General features: G+C 41.1%; 1 protein-coding gene across 3 annotated transcripts in view; it reads right to left on the bottom strand.

Moving 5' to 3' along the window:
• Positions 1–20,928, bottom strand: part of rnf111 (ring finger protein 111) — a 120,307-nt gene that overhangs the window by 58,605 nt on the left and 40,774 nt on the right. For all 3 annotated transcript variants that reach the window (XM_072565026.1, XM_072565028.1, XM_072565027.1), the window contains one exon: positions 17,497–18,398. In XM_072565026.1, coding sequence (XP_072421127.1) covers positions 17,497–18,316 — 820 coding nt within the window. In that variant the 5' untranslated portion in view covers positions 18,317–18,398. The remainder of the gene's footprint in view (positions 1–17,496; positions 18,399–20,928) is intronic.

Genomic DNA, 20,928 nt, shown 5'->3' with positions numbered 1-20,928 from the left:
CTCCAGTAGAACTATATAATTTAGTTCATGTCCATTTTTACTTTCTATGAAGACTTCTCATGAATTTTATTTTGGTGCCTGGCTACTTTGTGTTTCAAATTGTTCCCTTAGCAAGAGTGCACCATTTCTTTGCATTATTAGCTTGATGCAGTGCATCCCAGCAACATTTCTGCATTCAGCATTTCAGCAGTGGAGCTAACCGAGATTTGACAGATTTGCTAGGCAATTTTATTGGTATCTATTGAATCTTCATAGTTATGCCTTCATCAGTATTGCCACCAGAATTTTTTATAGTTCCAGCCATTAAGTTCTCATGATGGAGGTACATCTACTCTTTGTAGTCTGTTAAATTCTACCATTTGGCCCAGAGGGGAAGGGAAAAAATAGCCATCAGCAGCAACAGTTGATGCTTCTACAAAGAAGGGAGTAGATAAATTTTTAATTAGTAATGGATTGTAGAGTTATGGACAGTGGGTGGGAAAGTGGAGCTGAGACCAAAATGGGGGTGAGCTGTGATCATATGAAATGGCAGAGCAGCCAGCTGCTAGTTTTTGCATTTTTATGAATATAACTTGTGCAGATTGAGATAACAGAGCATCTCGTAATCCAGTATTGTGCAAAATATGTTGAACATGTATAGGATACAAATGTAGTTGTACTTGAGTGTGACTTGGCATATATATATATATATAAATTTCTGATCGAATTGATATTCCAAAAGTATTTATTTGAATTTAGCATTTTACTTGCTAATTTATTGAATGTAAAATTTACTTGCAGCACTATATTGTCCCAAGTTCCACAGTATGTCTGAATGTCTAATATCTTGAGGTTCTATTATCTGCCATTGTATAGGGCATGAGATCTTTTGCATGTTGGTCATTAATTCTCTGTCAATCGCACTTCAAAATGTACCCACAAATGTGAATTTTTCTGACAGCACTATTACTTCCTTCCAAAATTGAACCAGCAGAGAGCTCACCTTTCTGGCAATCTTGTTCATCATGAGGCTGAAAGGGTTCATACGATCTTGAGAAACAGATCTAGTCTCTTATCCCATTAGTTGAAATCATAACTGATCTAATTATGGTCTTCACTCGACTTTCCTAACCCCCACCCCCCCATAACTTTTGACTCCCTTCACAATCAAAAATCTGTTCATCTCAGTCTCTGTTATATTGATTGACCCAGTTTTCTCTGCTCTGAAAAATTCAGTTCAGCTTTGGACTGTGTGTATGAATATGCTGTGTTAGAAAATATCGAAATCATGGATTTAGGGAAACTAATTTGTCAGTGGCTCTCAAGTAAAATATCCGGTTTAAAATTTTTTAGTTGAACCCTTTGAGCAAATTTGTTTGCAGAGGGTGCACTGGAATAACAGCCTAATTAAGAAATAGCTGAAACTGGATCCTTCTTAACTATGCCTGACTGATCACACATTTAAATAGCCAATTAATTTGACTCCATATTTGAGTGTTACAGGAGCATCTCAAGAGTTCAGCTGTGGAGAGTCAGAGAGAGCTGTTTGATTGGTATTGCCTAAGTAAATTATTGGTGAATAATTTACCAATTATCATTATTTATAGAAATGATTTGGATGTGAATGTAGGAGGTATGGTTAGTAGGTTTGCAGGTGACACCAAAATTGGTGGTGTAGTGGACAGCAAAGAAGGCTACCCCCGGATACAATGGGTTCTTTATCAGATGGGCTGAGGAGAGGCAGTTAGAGCTTAATTTAGATAAATGCGAGGTGCTGCATTTTGGGAAAGCAAATCTTAGCAGCTCTTATACACTTAATGGTAAGTTTCTGGGGAGTACTACTGAACAAAGAGACCTTGGAGTGCAGTTCCTTGAAAGTGGAATTGCAGGTAGATAGGATAGTGAAGGTGGTTTGTGGGATGCCTTCCTTTAGTCAGTGCATTGACTATAGGAGTCAGGAGGTCATGTTGCAGTTTATACAGGACATTGGTTAGGCCACTTTTGAAATACTATGCGCAGTTCTGGTCTCCCTGCTATAGGAAGGAATGTTGTGAACCTTGAAAGGGTTCAGAAAAGATTTACAAGGATATTGCCAGGGTTGGAGGCTTTGAGCTATAGGCAGCGGTTGAATAGGCTTGAGCAACAGAGGCTGAGGAGTGACCGAATAGAAGTTTATAAAATCATAGGGGGCATGAGTAAGATAAATAGACAAGGTCTTTTCCCTGGGGTGGGGGAGTCCAAAACTTGAAGGCATAGGTTTAAAGTGAGGGGGAAAAAATTTAAAAGAGATCTAAGGGGCAATCTTTTCACAGAGGGCGGTGCGTGTGGAATGAGCTGTCAGAAGAAATGGTGGAGGGAGATACAGGCCAAATGCCAGCAAAAGGGATTAGATTTATCCAGGATATCTGGTCAGCATGGGCGAGTCTGTTTCCATGTTGCACATCTCTATGACCCTATAGGTTACGTTGAATATACTACAGTGTTTGAAAATCAAATGCAGTACTTTATGGTTTAAACATTACAAATAATGAAATAGACCTCTTAGTTAATGAATGCCCTTTATATGACAGAATTAGTAACATTTTAGCAGAGTCTTCTGAAAAGTTACTTTACTTTAAAATGTTACTGAACCATCACAACGTATAAGTTCCAGAATTTCACTTCCTTTTACATGAAGAACTGTGTACCAACATGATATTTGAAGTGACTAAGTTTATTTAAGAGTATTGCAATTTTTAGGACATTTTTTACTCCTGTGCCTTAAAATGAAGGCCAACATTTCATTAGTTATTTCATGTATTTTTTTTACCTCACGATTAACTTTTAGTGATTTCTGTACACAAACCCTAAAATCTGCTTGATTTTAAATAGGTCCAAGCTTCGAGCATTAAGAAAACACACTGATCTTTCTTTGTTTCAATACAGATGATTTTACACACTCCTACATTAAACCCCAAGAACCAATTTTGGCTCCCACCCACCACTCAACAACTTCCTTTAAAAGTTTAAGTCCAAGATTGGAACCAACTACTTTTCTGTTCCACAGACAAAACACTTGATGAATGTTGGAATCTGGAGTGACAAGGTTATGGGAGACTGAGTGGACTAAGCACTCAAACAGGAGCTGAAATGAGCCTGAGGCAAAGTAAAGTCGAGAGAGTTCCAGACTTGACTTGCAGCATCAATTCTACTTGTATGGTAAAACTGGTTTCAAATAGCTGAACTAATGCAATAGCTAGTGGAAGAGGTGTGTGCGTTCACAAAATGAAGTTATAATGTTTGAGAAAGAAAAGCCATTAATTCCTCAAGGAAAATTATTGAGTGGCTACAATTTGCTATGAAGCAATCTACTTCAATTCAGATGCCGAACTAGCAATCAGTTTAATACTTTTTTTTGTTGTTTAGCCTAAATTATGATAAGCTATGTCAACAGCCAACAACTGCGAAACATTATGTGGAAGCCAGTAATTCTTTGGGGCTCCCAGCTGTTATTCACATAATCAGTATGGTACCCATTTTACTCAGTAATGAGTCACATAACCCATCTGTTAAAATGTGAACAGACCATAGCAACAACAGATCCCGAAGCATCAAGAGAATTTTCTTTGAAGCTTGTAACAGCTGCAGCATGTGTACAAATAACTGATCTTCTGTAATTTGTACCGAAATTGTTTATATGCCTTTGGTTCTTTCAGTCAATTGTAGACTTCATAATGTACCTTAAACCTTATCCAAAACAGAATCTTTTCTCTGATTTGAAATAGTATACTTTGTAGATTATGGCACAAACATCAAAATATTCATCCTACAGATACAACAGTAAAGAGAATTTGGTAATAGGATAAAATTAAAGTTTAAAAAGTCAATATTGAGTACATTTCAAGGTGACAAAGAAATTACCATTGTATCCAGTGCAGCAATTTAAAATCTGGAGCATCATTTTAACTGTATTCTATTTTTCAGCATGATGAGAGGAAGAAATCAAAACTAGAGCAATGAAATTTCTAAAATACACACTTTCAAATTGACCGTTAAGTAATTGGAATTCGATAAATGTCAAATTTACAAATTAGACTCACCTGTACAGAAATAACTAGACAGAAGTGAGGACTGCAGATGCTGGAAACCAGAGTTTAGATTAGAGTGGTGCTGGAAAAGCACAGCAGGTTCCTGATGAAGGGCTTTTGCCCGAAACATTGATTTTCCTGCTCCTCGGATGCTCCCGGACCTGCTGTGCTTTTCCAGCACCACTCTAATCTGCACAGAAATAATATAGCACAGCATGAGGCGGCATGGTGGCTCAGTGGTTAGCACTGCTGCCTCACAGCGCCAGGGACCCGGGTTCAATTCCCACCTCGAACAACTGTCGAATCAAATTCTTTCGTTTTCATGGCACATTAAATTGTCCGGCAATCAATTCATGTAAACGTAAAGGGATGATAAATGATTCCACTATATGCTTACTAACTCATTCATTTATGCTAAAGTTATCACAACCCATCATTTAGTAATTTCACAGGTTAATTATTCACCACTGACAATTAGCATTAAGGTGATAATATAAAATGCAATGTTCTTCAAAAACAATTAGCAATTACTTTACATTTACTGCATTTCTTCTAGGTTAAAAATAAGCATCAATTAAGATTGGTTTAACAGTCAGATAAACTGAAGGATCAAATACTTGGTTTCTAATGATTTCAACTTGGTCTACAGGGACATCCCTCATGTTTTAGGCAAAACACACTTTTAGGTGTGACTGATTGCAAGTAAACAAAACTAATAACTGTCCATTGGCCAAATGGTTTGTCAGGCATGTGATACAAGTGACAAATTAATTAGTTCCATACTACAAATCAAAAGACACAATTCTTTGTTGCACTTCAATACACATCAAAAGTGTCAAACTGTTTGGGAATAAACCCATGGGAAGCAGCTGTCTTCTAGTGCTTCACCTATTGTCCATTTTTCAAAATTATAGAACAGACATCATTGGAATCTGGCAGTTTGATCGCACTGGGCATTAAGGCCAAATCCTAGTTTGTCGTCCTAATCTTCATTTTAGGAATTAGCAGACAGTACCCAGGCGATTCTTTTTAGTTGAGATTACTAAACTCAGAATAGGCCAACTCTGAATATGCATCTTCCTGTTCTGTCCAGCTTTCTTTTAAGAAAAAGTGTGTTGTGCTTGGCTGACCTGGTGGATAAATGCAGGACCAACATGGAACTCAGTGCGTAATTTTCATTGATGAATTGGTTACCAATTCAGACTTTACAAGAATATATATTAAAAATGAGAAAATGCAGATATAACTTTTACTTAGCTCGATTACATTTTTCCTTGATTACATCATTACAGACTGCACTATGTAGTAATAAAATTGCTTGATGGACAAAGATTTGTCCCATTTTAACAAGCTTTTCAGTTGTTCCTCTCCCTTGTTCTTTCCCTACAATCTTTTTTCTTTCAGATATTTATCCATCTCCCTTGCAAAATGTATGCTTGTGGATGTCCTTCAATATCTTACAGACAGTAATTTCCAGATAACAATTGCTCCATGTGCTAAAAAAGGTTTCCTGTAGGTATTTTGATCATTACTTTAAATCATCATTCCCCTGGTTACCAAACTTGCAGTCACTAGAAACAGTTCCTCTATTAATTCTATAAAGACTCGGCAAAATTTTGAACAACTCCAGCAAATTCATCTTAAAACTTCTCTGCATTCAAGAGAACAATCTTAAATTCTCCATTGTTGCCACTCCATGCAATACCTCATCTCTGGTACCTGGAAGTCTCTTTTGCACCCTCAGATTTTGATAGCCTTTGAGTTGTCCAGATTTGATCATAACACTCCAGCTGAGGCCTGTGTTTATAAATGCTAAGCATAACTCCTTGTAATCAATGCATTTATTCAAAAGCAAATGTTCCAATGTGTTTTTTAAAATAGCTGTACCTTCTCCTTGGCACCCTCAATGATTTGTGTCCCCACGCTCCAGAAACTCTTGTTAAAATTGTACAATTAGTTTATTTTCTTCTTCTCATGCTCCCTTTAAAATGCATCACTTAACACATCTGCTTTAAATGTCATCTGCCATGTGTCTAACCATTTTATCAGCAACATGCCTTCCTTTAGTCCACCACTAGTATCTGCATTGTTTGCTATATTACCAAGCATTGTATCATCTGCAAATTTCAGTTCTGTCCAGCATAGCAAAGTTCAAGTCATGAACTTTTAAACAAAAGATCAATTGCTTTAATATGAATCCTTGATGAACTTGCCATGTATTTCCCTCTAGTCTGAAAAACAAACCATCACCATGAGGCCCATTCCCTTGCTTTCTGTTTCTTTGGCAATTTCATATATGTGTTGCCATTGTCACTCACTTCTTCTTATAACAGCCTCATTTCTGTTAGTCCTAAAATCCCCAGAAATGTTGTATTCCTTCAGTTATGGTGTCTTATGCATCTCAATTGCTTTAACACACTAACACTGGTCATGCACCTTTTGGATTCCAAGCCTTAAGAGCCCCTTTTCTAAGCCTGTCCTTTTTTTAAACCCTCCTTTAAAATTCTACTTAAAGTCTCCCTCTTAGGTAAGCTTTTGGTTTTTATTTTATTCATTCATGGGATGCGACATTCCTGCTGGCTAGCATTTTATTGTCAGTCTCTTGTTGCCCTTGAGAAGGTGGTGGTGAGCTGCCTTCTTAAATCACTGCACTCCATGTGCAGTAGGTGGACCATAATGTCCTTAGGAAGGAAAAATTCCAGGTTTTTGATCCAGTGATAGTAAAATAACAGTGACATATTTCCAAGTCAGGATGGTGAGTGGCTGGGGAAGGGTGAATTTTGCATGTTGTGATGTTCCCATGTACTTGCTGCCCTTGTCCTTCTAGATCAAAGTGGTTGTGGGTTTGGAAGGTTGATGAATTTCTGCAGTGCATCTTGCAAATAATGCATACTGTTGCTAGAGTGAGTGGATGTTTATGGATGTGGTGCCAATCAAACAGGTTGCTTTTTCCTGGATGGTGTAAAGGTTCTCAGGTGTTGTTGGAGTGGCACTTGTCCAGACAAGTAGGAAGTATTCCATCATACTCCTGACTTATGCCTTGTAGATGGCATACAGACTTTGAGGAATCAGGTGAGTTACTTGCCTAACAAGGTTACTTAACATAACATCTCGTACATGTCTTGTTGGCAATTTACCTTAAATTATCCCCCTGTAAAAAAAAACTGATGTTTTACTTTATTTCTGGCACTATATGAATGCAGGTTATTGATTAATACAAAATTTGACACTTACACAAAACCATTCCAGTTTCAAGATAAATCATTAAAAGTGAATAGCTGAAAAGTTAATAAGTGTACTGGTGCTTCTCTGAAATTAAATGGACTACTTTAAAATGCTAGATTTCTTAACGATAAATATACTTGCAAACTACTCCACTAGTGGCATGTGCATTTTTAAGATGCTCAAGGTCAATTTTCCTGTTCATAAATAATCAAAAAATGCACCTGACTTTTGACAGAAAACACTCAGATATGTTGTTTTACACAGAGAACAGAAAAATATTTATAAACCAAACTTTTGTGACAGAATTATTACGGAACTTTGAGGAGATAAATGTGCAGCTGATTAAATGCACAGCTTGGAATGGTATTGAGAAACAGACATCAGAAGCACGTCTGATCCTGACTCAGATCAGTTAGCTAAAATTAGTCATCGACACGTGTAATTGGTTCAGTGATCGTGGGCTTAGGAAAAAGAAAACCAAATTTGCCAAAGTCTGCTAGTTACAATAAGACACTGTGGAAATATTCACATTTGTCTTCGGTGAGGGCAAGCTTAGTTATGATGCTGACAGACACATTTCAGGCTCATAGAAGCATGGTCACTCAGGTCAGGCACCAAAAAGCAGATAACCTGACTTAGCATGATTTGTTGTGTGTAGGAGAGAAAAAAACTTGGAATGTCAGTTTCAAATCTTTAGTTTCAAGAACAGATTCTGTTTGACTATTTCCTAGCTTGTACCTGTAGGATTTAAGCAGCATTGACAGCAAGCAATAAAGTCAGTTGCAGTTCAGATCATGCCATTCAGGTGACTGAACAGAGAGACCAAGAGGTGAGGGTGTCTCAAGGGGAAGGCAGTTATACATGAATTCTGCCCCAACAGGAATAAAACCCCAACAGTATGGATTCTGATCAAGGTCTGTAAACTATCAACACATTCAGGTTTTTATTGGGTATACTTTTTAATTGTGCAGTAAAAGACCTAGATTTATGGCATTTCTGTATTTACATTGAAGTGACTGCTGAAGAGAGTACAAATTATTGTGGTATTAAAATTAATTACATGAAAACGTGAATACATTTTATCAATGTCAACCTGTTCCTGACAGAAACAATGACTATATGATCACGTGCAACTACCTGATTGGTTTCGAACATACGTAATTAAAGATACTGTTACCTTTCATATCAAAAAGATAATTAAAAGGGAACTTTGTCACTCAGCGAATAGCAACTTAACTGCACTTGATACTACGCAAAACAAACTAGCACAGTACCATCAGAAAGACACTGCTACATGACTAACACCACATTTTTCCATTACCGAGACTGATTATTCCCATGAAAATACCAGTCCTCACATCTACCTCAATCTCTCTGCTGCTGCAACACTCATTCACACTTGAGACTTTTTGATCAGTTTAAAACATCATTCTTCTTGGACCCTGACCTCAATATCTCTTGAAAATTCCAACCTGTCCAAATCTCATCTGTCAGCATCCTGTCAAACAGCATGCCCTCTTGGCCAACCATCCCAGCACTGACAAGCCTATAAATGCCCAGTAAACCACTGAAATTGAAATCTCTATTCCCCAAATTATCGAGGTCTCAAACTCACTCAGTTTTTTCAGCTGCATATTACTCATTTTACATAGCCTCATTCCACTTTACTCACAATAGGTGGCAGAGTCTTCACCCATTTGACCAAATGAACGGCCTCCTAACCATTGAATTTCTTTCCATAGCTTTAAACACATCTTTCAAGTTTACCCCATCAAAACTCATGCACGGTTTATTCTACAATTCATTCAAGCTGTGCTCCCCTTTTGTAATGTAGATTGGAGCACTTTCAACAAAGCAAGTGCACATCGTTGTTTTTATAGTTACTATTCATGTACATATGGTGATACACAAATTCTAAGTTTTTGGTTCATGCTTTATTCATATCATTTAATCTCTGCATACTCCTACCACCACAAAGGTGGTTGTCTTTGCCTGTGCAATTCCATAAACAAAAGGAGGAACATACGTTCACATATGACCCCACTCCTCTCAGATTAAACCTACCAGGATTGTTGATTGCAAAACACAATTCATGCACTTTCAACATTCTCATCTATTTGTGTAACTAATGGACATTGGTCTTGCACTGCACTGTTTATATAATAGACAAATGAAACAGTTCCAAAACTTGTCTCCGGGTTCAATGACACAATTTACAATAAAATGATAGAAATTTTAGTATTCTGCTTCAGAGTCAAGTCAGGACTAGATTTACACTTGAGTAACAATACTTCACAACCCTGTTTGCAGTGGAGGACAAATTCTTTCTCGGCCAGCATCTTGCACATCCATTACCACTGAGAAGAACATGGAGCAGCAGGCAAATGGAAATACCATCAACTGCAAGCTCTTTTTATTATTATCATTATCCTCAAATAGTCTCCCCAAGAGCACCAGGGAGTACTTCGAGTATAGGTTACAGCTTCAAGATGGCAGCTGATCACCACGTTCTCAAGGGCTATTTAGGTTTAATAATGCCTTGTGCTGGACAGTACCTTTAATGAATAAAATGTCCATGGTAATTCACAATGGCATTATTAAATAAAATATGACACTATATTGTATAAGGAAATATTAGAAGGAAGAGAGGACTGCAGATGCTGGAGATCAGAGTCAGAAAGTGTGATGCGGGAAAAGCACAGCCATTTAGGCAGCATCCGAGAAGCAGGAGAGTCGATGTTTCAAGCATAAGCTCTCCTGTTCCTTGGATGCTGCCTGACCAGCTGTGCTTTTCCAGAACCACACTTTCTGACTGAAGAGATATTAGATCAGGTGACCAAAAGCCTGGTCACAGAGGTAGACTTTCATAAATATCTTAAGAGACAAGCATAGTAGAGAGACAAAGGGAGAAAATGCCAGAGATCAGGGCTTAAGCAAATGAAGACGAAGAAAAAAGGTGAAGAAATTAGGGATGTTTTAAGAAGCCATAATTTGAGGAGTGCCGATGTCTCTCAAGTGTTCCCTGCACTCTGCATCACGATGAATCCAGTCAGAGCAACAATGGGAGCAAAGTTGAGAGAACCTGGCAGTGAACTGTAGTAGCATAGCTTCCCCAATAAAATCATGATGGCGAGGTTTCGGCTGAGCTCAGTGGGAGCAGCAGTTGGAGCATGATCGAACCTTCACTAAATTCAGAGGCAAAGCTCCTGAGATGACATGACGATTCAGAAAGTGACGTGGGCCTAAAAGATGATGAATGGGTGAGTAAGGTTGTGCAAGCATGTATTCTATTTTTATGACTTTAGTATACAAGGCTCTTAATTTTGGGTTTGCAAACACAATAGGGCAGAAGCCCAGAGGAAAAGAACCCTTGAGTAAATAATGTAGCTTGATTTTAAGGGCAATCCAAGCATTTAATTTAAAGGAATAAGCCATAAAAGATGCACACATGATCATGGTGTGTTGTTCCTCCTCCTCTCTGTGGGAAGTCAGGCACAGTTCCAGTGCTCAGGACCACAACATGTGTAAAAGGTGTTTCCAACTGCAGCTCCTGGAAGTCAGAGCTTCAGAGCTGGAGTGGCAGCAGAGGACATTGTGGAGCATCCAAGAGGTGAGAACATTAGCAGGGAGGGACAATGGATGGCCCATACTTTAGAGACAAGGGACTAGGCAGGTGGTGTAGGAGTCCCATTTTGGACATTACCCTGCCAAAACACGATTCACACATTTTGAGTGGTTAGTGAGAGTGTGCGTGAGATAAAGTGATGTGTGTGAAAGAAGAAGACCGTGCAGTGAGTGTGACCGAGAGATGGGCACCGAGAGAGAGATGGCGCCGCGACAACAGAGAGAGAGAGAGAGCGCGCAACAGAGAGAGAGAGAGAGCGCCGCCAAACCGAGAGAGAGAGAAGAGAGAGATGAGCGCGCAACAGAGAGAGAGAGAGCGCGCAACAGAGAGAGAGAGAGAGAGAGAGAGTAGGCGCGCAACAGCAGAGAGAGAGAGAAGCCAGACTGAGAGAGCAGGCGCAACAGAGAGAGAGAGAGAGAGAGAGAGCGCGCAACAGAGAGAGAGAGAGAGAGAGAGCGCGCAACAGAGAGAGAGAGAGAGAGAGCGCGCAACAGAGAGAGAGAGAGAGAGAGAGCGCGCAACAGAGAGAGAGAGCGCGCGCAACAGAGAGAGAGAGCGCGCGCAACAGAGAGAGAGAGCGCGCGCAACAGAGAGAGAGAGCGCGCGCAACAGAGAGAGAGCGCGCGCAACAGAGAGAGAGAGCGCGCGCAACAGAGAGAGAGAGCGCGCGCAACAGAGAGAGAGAGCGCGCGCAACAGAGAGAGAGAGCGCGCGCAACAGAGAGAGAGAGCGCGCGCAACAGAGAGAGAGAGAGCGCGCAACAGAGAGAGAGAGAGCGCGCAACAGAGAGAGAGAGAGCGCGCAACAGAGAGAGAGAGAGCGCGCAACAGAGAGAGAGAGCGCGCAACAGAGAGAGAGAGAGCGCGCAACAGAGAGAGAGAGCGCGCAACAGAGAGAGAGAGAGCGCGCAACAGAGAGAGAGAGCGCGCAACAGAGAGAGAGAGAGCGCGCAACAGAGAGAGAGAGAGCGCGCAACAGAGAGAGAGAGAGCGCGCAACAGAGAGAGAGAGAGCGCGCAACAGAGAGAGAGAGAGCGCGCAACAGAGAGAGAGAGAGCGCGCAACAGAGAGAGAGAGAGCGCGCAGAGAGAGAGAGAGCGCGCAACAGAGAGAGAGAGAGCGCGCAACAGAGAGAGAGAGAGCGCGCAACAGAGAGAGAGAGAGCGCGCAACAGAGAGAGAGAGAGCGCGCAACAGAGAGAGAGAGAGCGCGCAACAGAGAGAGAGAGCGCGCAACAGAGAGAGAGAGAGCGCGCAACAGAGAGAGAGAGCGCGCAACAGAGAGAGAGAGAGCGCGCAACAGAGAGAGAGAGAGCGCGCAACAGAGAGAGAGAGAGCGCGCAACAGAGAGAGAGAGAGCGCGCAACAGAGAGAGAGAGAGCGCGCAACAGAGAGAGAGAGAGCGCGCAACAGAGAGAGAGAGAGCGCGCAACAGAGAGAGAGAGAGCGCGCAACAGAGAGAGAGAGAGCGCGCAACAGAGAGAGAGAGAGCGCGCAACAGAGAGAGAGAGAGCGCGCAACAGAGAGAGAGAGAGCGCGCAACAGAGAGAGAGAGAGCGCGCAACAGAGAGAGAGCGCGCAACAGAGAGAGAGAGAGCGCGCAACAGAGAGAGAGAGAGCGCGCAACAGAGAGAGAGAGAGCGCGCAGAGAGAGAGAGCGCGCAACAGAGAGAGCGCGCAACAGAGAGAGAGCGCGCAACAGAGAGAGAGAGAGAGCGCGCAACAGAGAGAGAGAGAGAGCGCGCAACAGAGAGAGAGAGAGAGCGCGCAACAGAGAGAGAGAGAGAGCGCGCAACAGAGAGAGAGAGAGAGCGCGCAACAGAGAGAGAGAGAGCGCGCAACAGAGAGAGAGAGAGAGCGCGCAACAGAGAGAGAGAGAGAGCGCGCAACAGAGAGAGAGAGAGAGCGCGCAACAGAGAGAGAGAGAGCGCGCAACAGAGAGAGAGAGAGAGAAAGCATGCAACAGAGAGAGAGAGAGCGCGAGCACGAGAGAGAGTATGATAGAAAGCGCGCACGCGAGAGAGAGAGTGTGCAAGCACGAGAGAGAGAGTGCATGTGTGTGTGTTAAGGAGAAAGCCTCAAAGCAAGGCAGCAAAATCCAAATTCGTTGTCTCATGGTTGGCTCTGATTGACAGGGGAGGTGGAATAAGTGTAGGATAATATAGTAACAGGGGATTAAATTGTAAAGGGAACAGAACGTCATTTCTATGGCTGTGAATGAGACTCTTAGATGGTAGGAGGGTAACTGGACTTGAAACATTAATTCTACAGTCTCCACAGACGTTGCCAGACCTTAGAGTTTCTCCAGCAATTTCTGTTTTTGGTCGAAGTTGGTATGTTGCCTCCCACGTGCTTGGGTCAAGGATGTCTCACAGCAGCCACAGGGCTTTTGGAGTGAGAAGGTGAACAACAGTGATACATATCCGTGCCACCAACATAGGACCTTCTCGCTTTTTTTAACCGAAGAGCAGAATATATACAGAGAAGGTGCAGAAAAAGATCACGACTAATATACTAGAGGTCCACTCATAAGTCTGATGACAGCAGGGAAGAATCTATACCTTATCCCGATGGAAGAGGGCAGAAGAGAGTATAATCTGGAAAGGTGGATAATATGGATATTACCACTTCTGGAGTGAAGTGGAAAGGGAGGTGATGTCACAGAGGTAGTCATGCTGGATGTGTGTTCCAGATGCAAAAACTAATGTTCACATGAAATGAGTCAAGGTTAGGCCACAAGGGATCCAAGGAGAACTAATCAATTGGATACAAAATTGACTTGATGGGAGGAGACAAAGGGTGGTGGTAGAAGGTTGCTATTCAGACTGCAGGACTGTGACCAATGGCATGCCACCAGGATTGGGTCCACTGTTGTTTGTCATTTATACAAACAATTTGAATTAGAATATAGGAGGCATGGTTAGTTACTTTGTGAGTGACACCAAAATTGATACAACACCAGGTTATAGTCCAAAAGGTTTAATTGCAAGCACTAGGTGCTCCTTTATCAGGTGGTTGTGGAGGACACAATTGTAAGACACAGATTTTATAGCAAAATTTACAATGGGATGTAACTGAAATTATGCATTGAAAAATACCATGATTGTTTGTTAAGTCTCTCATCTGTTCGAATGACCATGTTAGTTTCACTTCTTTCATATGTAAATCACAAAACATTTTTTAAAATTTACACTCTCAGGTTAACTTTAACAATTGATGTCAGCCCAGATAATGTGTTGAAGGTGTTAGCCCCCTGTGTGCTGCTGTCTGTGCCATAATGTTTAGACTGATTCTAATCTAAAAAATGAATTAGCAGAATCTTACACGGTTTTGTGCAGTTTTTGAGCAAAGTACAATGTAACTCTGCAAGTACAAATTCACCCCACAAACGTAGATGTGTATGTGTGCAGGTGAAGAAGGTTATCCAAGAGTACGATGGGATCTCAATCAACTGGGCCAGTGGACAAAAAAATTACAGGTGAATTTTAATTTGGATAAAATTATGGGGCAGCACTTTGAGAAGACAAACTAGGGCAAGACTTATACAGTTAATCGTAGGGCTCTGGCCCATGTTGTCGAATAGAGAGATCAAGGGGTGGAGGTGCATAGTTCCTTGGAAGTGACGTCACAGATAGACAGGGTGGTGAAGGTGGCATTTGGCATGCTTGCTTTCCTGAGTCATAGCAGTGAGTACAGGAGTTGGGACATCATGCTATTGTGAGGACTCAGGGCACCTGAATGTTCGCAGACCGAGGATGGACTTTCTGGCAGCAAAGTCTCATGGCAGAGGTGGAGAAGAAATCTGGGCACTTTCTTTGTCTTTTGGTGGTTTCTTTTATTTCTGCTCCTGCTTTTAATCATGTCTTTTGCGTACTAAGATGGCACTGGAGAATATCGACTTTATATACAATTGACTGTACTCCGATATTCCTGTACTCAAGTATACGTGACAATAAAATCTAAATCTAAATCTGGTACCAGGGTAGAGGAGTCCAAAACCAGAGGACATAGGTTTAATGTGAAAGGAGAAAGGAGAAAGATTTAAAACTGACCTGGGGGCAACTTTTTCATACTGAGGGTGTTGTGCATAGAATGAGCTCCCAGATGAAGTGGTAGAGGTGAGCACAATTACAACATTTAAAGTGCATCTGGTATATTATGAGGAAGGGTTTTGAGGCTTATGGGCCAAACAGAGGCAAATGGGACTAGTTCAGTTTGGTAACCTGGCCAGCATGGACGGGTTGGGCCGAAGGGTCTGTTTGCATCCTGTATGACTCTATATGGCATTTAGAAAGCAAGTTTAAAAAGTAGGACCTCAAAAGGTATTGATCTCAGCATTGTTACCTGTACCACGTGCTAGTCAGAGGAGAATCTATATTTGAATCGAAATAAAGGAAACTATAATTCCGTAAGGCATGAGCTGGCTAAGACAAATTGGAGAACATGAAAGGGGTGACAATAGATAGCCAAATGGAAAATATTTAAAATGTACATAGAAGAACTGCAACAATTGTTCATTCCTGTGCAGCACAAAAATAAATTGGGAAAGGTGGCCTGACCATGGATTTCAAGTGAAATTAGGGATAGTATCAGGTCCAAAGAAGAGATATACAAAGCAGCAAAAAAAAGCACATTTGAGGATTAGGAGTGGTCTACATTTCAGCAAAGGAGAAGGGAATTGATTAAGAGGGGAAATTATAGGGTGAGTAATCCTTCAGGCAATGTACAAACGGATTACAAACGAAAAGGATCAGTGAAGTCAAACGTAGGTCCTTCACAGTCAGAAATAAGGGAAGTTAAAGTGGGGAATGAAAAGATAGCAGATCAATTAAACAGATATTTTTGTTTTGTCCTTATAAAGGAGCATACAAATAACATCACAAAAATGTTGGTGATCACAGGGTAGAGTGGCCAGGGGGAACTGAAGAAAATTAGTTGTCACAGTGAAATGGTGTTGAGGAAATTGATGGGATTAACTGATTGCCAAATCACCAGGGTATAATAATCTGCATCCCAGAGTATTTAATGAAGTGGTCAAAAATGAGGACTACAGATGCTGGAGATCAAAGTCGGATGCTGCCTAACCTGCTGTGCTTTTCCAGCACCACACTCTTGATATTTAATGAAGTGGTCCTAGAAATAGTGGAAGCATTGGTAGTCATCCTTCAAGTTTCTTTATAGAACAGTTCTTAATGATGAGAAGGTTCCTGATGTAACCCCACTATTTTAAAAAAGGAGGTACAGAGAAAACAGGGTTCAATCAATTAGCCTGACATTGGTACTGGTGAAAATGCTAGTGTCCATAATAAAACATTTAATGGCATAGCACTTGGAAAACAGTTACAGTATCGGATGGATTCAAGATGGATTTACGATATGGAAATTATGCTTGCTGAATCTACTGGAATTTTGAGAGGATCCAACTCACAGGTTGATTAATGCAAGCCAGTGGATGTGGTTTACTTGGACGTTCAGAAGGGTTTTGATAAGGTCCCACATAAGAGATAAGTATGTAAAGTTAAAGTGCATAGAGATTGGGAGTAGTGTACTGACATGGATAAAAGAATTGGCTAGTGGATACGAAACAAATAGTAGGAACAACTGAGTCTTTTTAAGAGTGGCAGCAAGTGACTCGTGGGGACTGCAGGGATCAGTGCTTGGACCCCAGCTATTCACTATGTATATATTAGTGATTAAGCTTAAGGACATAAATTTGCAGACGTCACAAAGGCATTTGAAAAGAACGATGTGAAATCCAGGTGTGGCTTGCTTAACAATCAAGGTAGGTCTGTAAGTACAGGGGCAACTGGACAATAGGATTTGATAAAAACAGGCAGAATATTCAATTAGCTCAATTTTATGGAGGCTACAATGTGGAAGTCAAGGCACGAGAGAAGTGGAATAGTCAAGTCTCAAGGTAACAATTCACGACTGATGGTTTCAGCGTAAATGAGCTGAGACAGGGTGATATTGGTGATGCTATGGATTGGGAATATTTTATTGACGGCGACTTTAAAAAATCAGAAGCTCATCTCATGCCAAATCACCTCGAGGCGGGGCAAGATTATGAATCATAAATCCTGACCACGGTATTGATACCCACATTCATGAAGGAACATAAACGTTTTTACTGATGAAACCTGGTGGCAGTCACTGTGTCTGAGATAGCAATCAAAAGATGGCAATCTTGGTAATTCAAATGGTCGTTTACAGCTTTTAGTTGGCTTGCGAAGTGGTGAGGTTGGAGTACCAGTGTGCTCCCCCTAGCAGTGTTTCAACACAATTATTGTTCAACTTCAAACAGGCTGACCAATCTTAACAGTGGTGTGACAACACAGAGGGCTGAAACATTGAAAAATACAATGTTGGGGAGATTACGAGCAGCTAATTGAAGAAAACATTGTAAATAAACAAAACATAGCTACCTTTGAAGTAGAGAGCTGATTACCTATTTTGGGCATATGGTTGTATAGCTGATTTTAAGTAACCAGAGCAGTTTGCAACCTGTTATGTACAAAAGTTCTTCAGTTTTTAAATAGTGCGCAACCACATGCCCATTACGCTTCAAGTGTGCAAAAAAAACTTGACAGGAAAAGTATTACCTGAGGCAACTGTTGTACTGTTTTGGTGGCTTTCATTCCTCGACACATACAAATCCTCATCTTCAGTTGAAGAGCTGGAGGAGGATTCACTACTAAGGTCATTATCACCTGAACTGCTAGAACTTTGCAACAAGGCGTATTTCCTGCGAGCAATCACTTCCCTTTTCTTTCTCTGTAATAAAATCCGTTCCTTCTGCTTTTGAGTCCGTTGAGAAGGATTGGGTTTTGTGAATTTCTTTCTCTGATGAGACCTTCGTAGACTGCTGTTCGGGAGACAAGGTCGCTTGATTAAGATCCCTGATATAGATTCCTGCTCAGACCGAGGCCACTTGTGCATTTTTGAATGAACTGTTCTACTTGTGCTACTCAATACTGCCTGGGAATGTCTGCCTGGAATCTCCTCTTCTTCTGAAGTCACTGTGTCAGAGTCACCAAAATGTAGACTCGAAGAAGGCGATGAAACACAGTCACTAAACGAAGAGTCATCTGCATGGTCTGGCGGCTGTACACTCGGCCTCAGACTAACATTGCCCTGGCGATCTTTGAAATCAGAGTTTTGAGTTTCTGAGGGACCAGCCTGCTGGCTCTTACGCTTTTTTCTGACAACAATCATTTTCTCCTGTTCTAGTCTGTTTCCATTCATGTCCTTTATCCGCTTTCCAGAATCACAAATATGAGAGTATTCATTTTCAACTTTCCTTGCAATCATTTCAACGTCTGTACTAAAACGTTTTGTTGCCAAAATTGGCTCAGGGTTCAATAATGCCCCCTTTGAACTCTCCTGTCTTTTGGGTGCATCAGGTGTTATCTCAGTCTTCATACCCAGGTTGAATGTCTTCTTGAGAAGAATTACATCCAGAGGTCCGTTAAGGGACTGGGTGAAATTGAACTTGTATTAAGGTCTGAAAAACATGGGACATAAAGCAAAAGTTAGCCACATCTTACATTGATATGCATATGGCATTATAATTAGATGACTTATTTGTCATACAAGTTGCACGGAATTATTACCAATGGCAGATAGTATGATCTCAGGTTCTGGCACACTCTCAAGTCCATCATCCTTCTTAAAAGTAAACCCTCACCCCCTAAAACCTGCCTGTTTTTCTCCCAGATCCTTCAAGATGTTATCACGTGCCAAATGAATGTTCCTAATTCCTTCATTGAATTTGCACATTGCTAGTAAGCCCAACATTTATTGTGTTCAACTTCAATTTTTTTTTGAATAGAGTGGTTTGTGAGGTCATTTCAGATGACAGTTAAGAACAGTTAAGGTGCCTTCAAAACACCAATATTTGGATCCCATTTGATACTCCGCACTTTGGTGACATCTAAAAATGCAACACATACACTCAATACTACTTCATTGCCACTGTTATATTGGTCCACACCATAAATCCCATTTCCTCATCAGTGTTCCTTCTCTCTCTACGGCAAAGGCTGAACCAAATTATTTGCAACTTTAGGGTCATAGATAGCCCCAGAGAAGCATCCAAGGACGTAAACGTGCAGCCATCAAGAATGTCTACTTCTAACTCAGTAACTTTGCTTTCTCCAACCCTGCTTCAGTTCTTTTTGCTGCTGATGGCTTCATGTTTGTCTTTGCTACCACCAGACTGAACTATTCAAATGCACTTCACGCTGGACTCCCACATGCTATCTTCCATAAACTGGAGGTCAGCCAAAACCCAACTTTGCATATCTTAGTTCACATCAAATGTCATTCGCTCATTACCTCTGTGATCCCTGATTAACATAGGTATCCAGTTCAACATTACCTCAATCTGAAAATTCTCACAGCATTTGCAAATCCTTCCATGGTTTGGCTTCTCCCAGTTTTTGTAATCATCTCCAACTCGACAAAAGATCTGTGGTCCTCTAATTTGGCCTATTGAACTATACAGTTCTAAAACTTCACCTCTGATCACAATGCCTCGAGATGTGAAGGCCCTAATCTCTGGCAACCCCTCCCATCTCTCTCAGTCCCTCAACTCCACATTCTTTTTTTGAGACAACCCTTAAAACTAAAGCTCTTTGGGCAAGATGTTAGCCATCTAACTGAAGATCCCCCTTATACAGTCATAGAGGCATAGAGATGTACAGCACAGAAACAGACCCTTCGGTCCAACCCATCCATGCCGACCAGATATCCCAACCCAATTTAGTCCCACCTGCCAGCACCCGGCCCATATCCCTCTAAACCCTTCCTATTCATGTACCTATCCAAATGTTGCAATTGTACCAGCCTCCACCACTTCCTCTGGCAGCTCATTTCATACACGTACCACCCTCTGCTTGAAAACGTTGCCCCTTAGGTCTCTTTTATATCTTTCCCCTCTCACCATAAACCTACGCCCTCTAGTTCTGGACTCCCCAACCCCAGGGAAAAGACTTTCTCTATTTACCCTATCCATGCCCCTCAATTTTGTAAACCTCTATAAGGTTACCCTTCAGCCTCCGACGCTCCAGGGAAAACAGCCCTAGCCTGTTCAGCCTCTCCCTATAGTTCAAATCCTCCAACCCTGGCAACATCCTTGTAAATCTTTTCTGAACCCTTTCAAGTTTCACAACATCTTTCCGATAGGAAGGAGACCAGAATTGCACGCAATATTCCTACATGGCCTAACCAATGTCCTGTACAGCAGCAACATGACCTCCCAACTCTTGTACTCAATACTCTGACCAATAAAGGAAAGCATACCAAACGCGGCCTTCACTATCCTAACTACCAGTGACTCCACTTTCAAGGAGTGAATCACTAACGCATTTTGTTTCAATGTTTCTATGAATCGTTGAGATATTTTGTGTTATAGACTATGTTAAAACAGGTTGCTATTTTTGTTGAGGTGATGATCTTCACATCACAAGGAGGATACAGAAGAACAAGAACCAAAAAAATCAAACAATCAAAATGGCTAAGGGGCTAACCTAATACCTCTAGTTGTAAAAAATCCAAAATGAGATGGTCACAAATATAAAGCAGTTATCATGAAACCCAACAAGGAATATAGGAGAAACACCTTCACTTGGAGAATGGTTTGAATTGATTGCAAGTTCCATTCTAATAATTTTGCAGAACAGCATAAATGCATTTCAGAAGAAGTGAGAGAAATTAGAGAGAGGAAGGAATAGAGAACATGCTAATAAGGTTAGATGAGTCAAAGTGGGTAGATGTTCTTTTGAAACATGAGCATAAACCAAATAGTCTGGAGGTTTTTTTAGAATCAAATCTTTGTACTCTATTAATAGCAGTGGAAAATGTCTATTCAGCAAGATGGTTTAAATAGGTAACAATGTATTTGAGCCAAAAGGTCAAAGGTTCAAGCCCCACAACAGGACAGTATAGTACTGAACTAACATTTGGTTGGGGCTGCTGTGTTGTGCTTGAGATGAGGAAGGCAAACATAAACATTTTACAGCATTATTAAGAGC

The sequence above is a fragment of the Chiloscyllium punctatum genome, chromosome 48 (genome assembly GCF_047496795.1).
Source record: "Chiloscyllium punctatum isolate Juve2018m chromosome 48, sChiPun1.3, whole genome shotgun sequence".
NCBI classification, from domain to species: Eukaryota; Metazoa; Chordata; class Chondrichthyes; order Orectolobiformes; family Hemiscylliidae; genus Chiloscyllium; species Chiloscyllium punctatum.
This window is presented reverse-complemented; position numbering and strand designations above follow the sequence as displayed.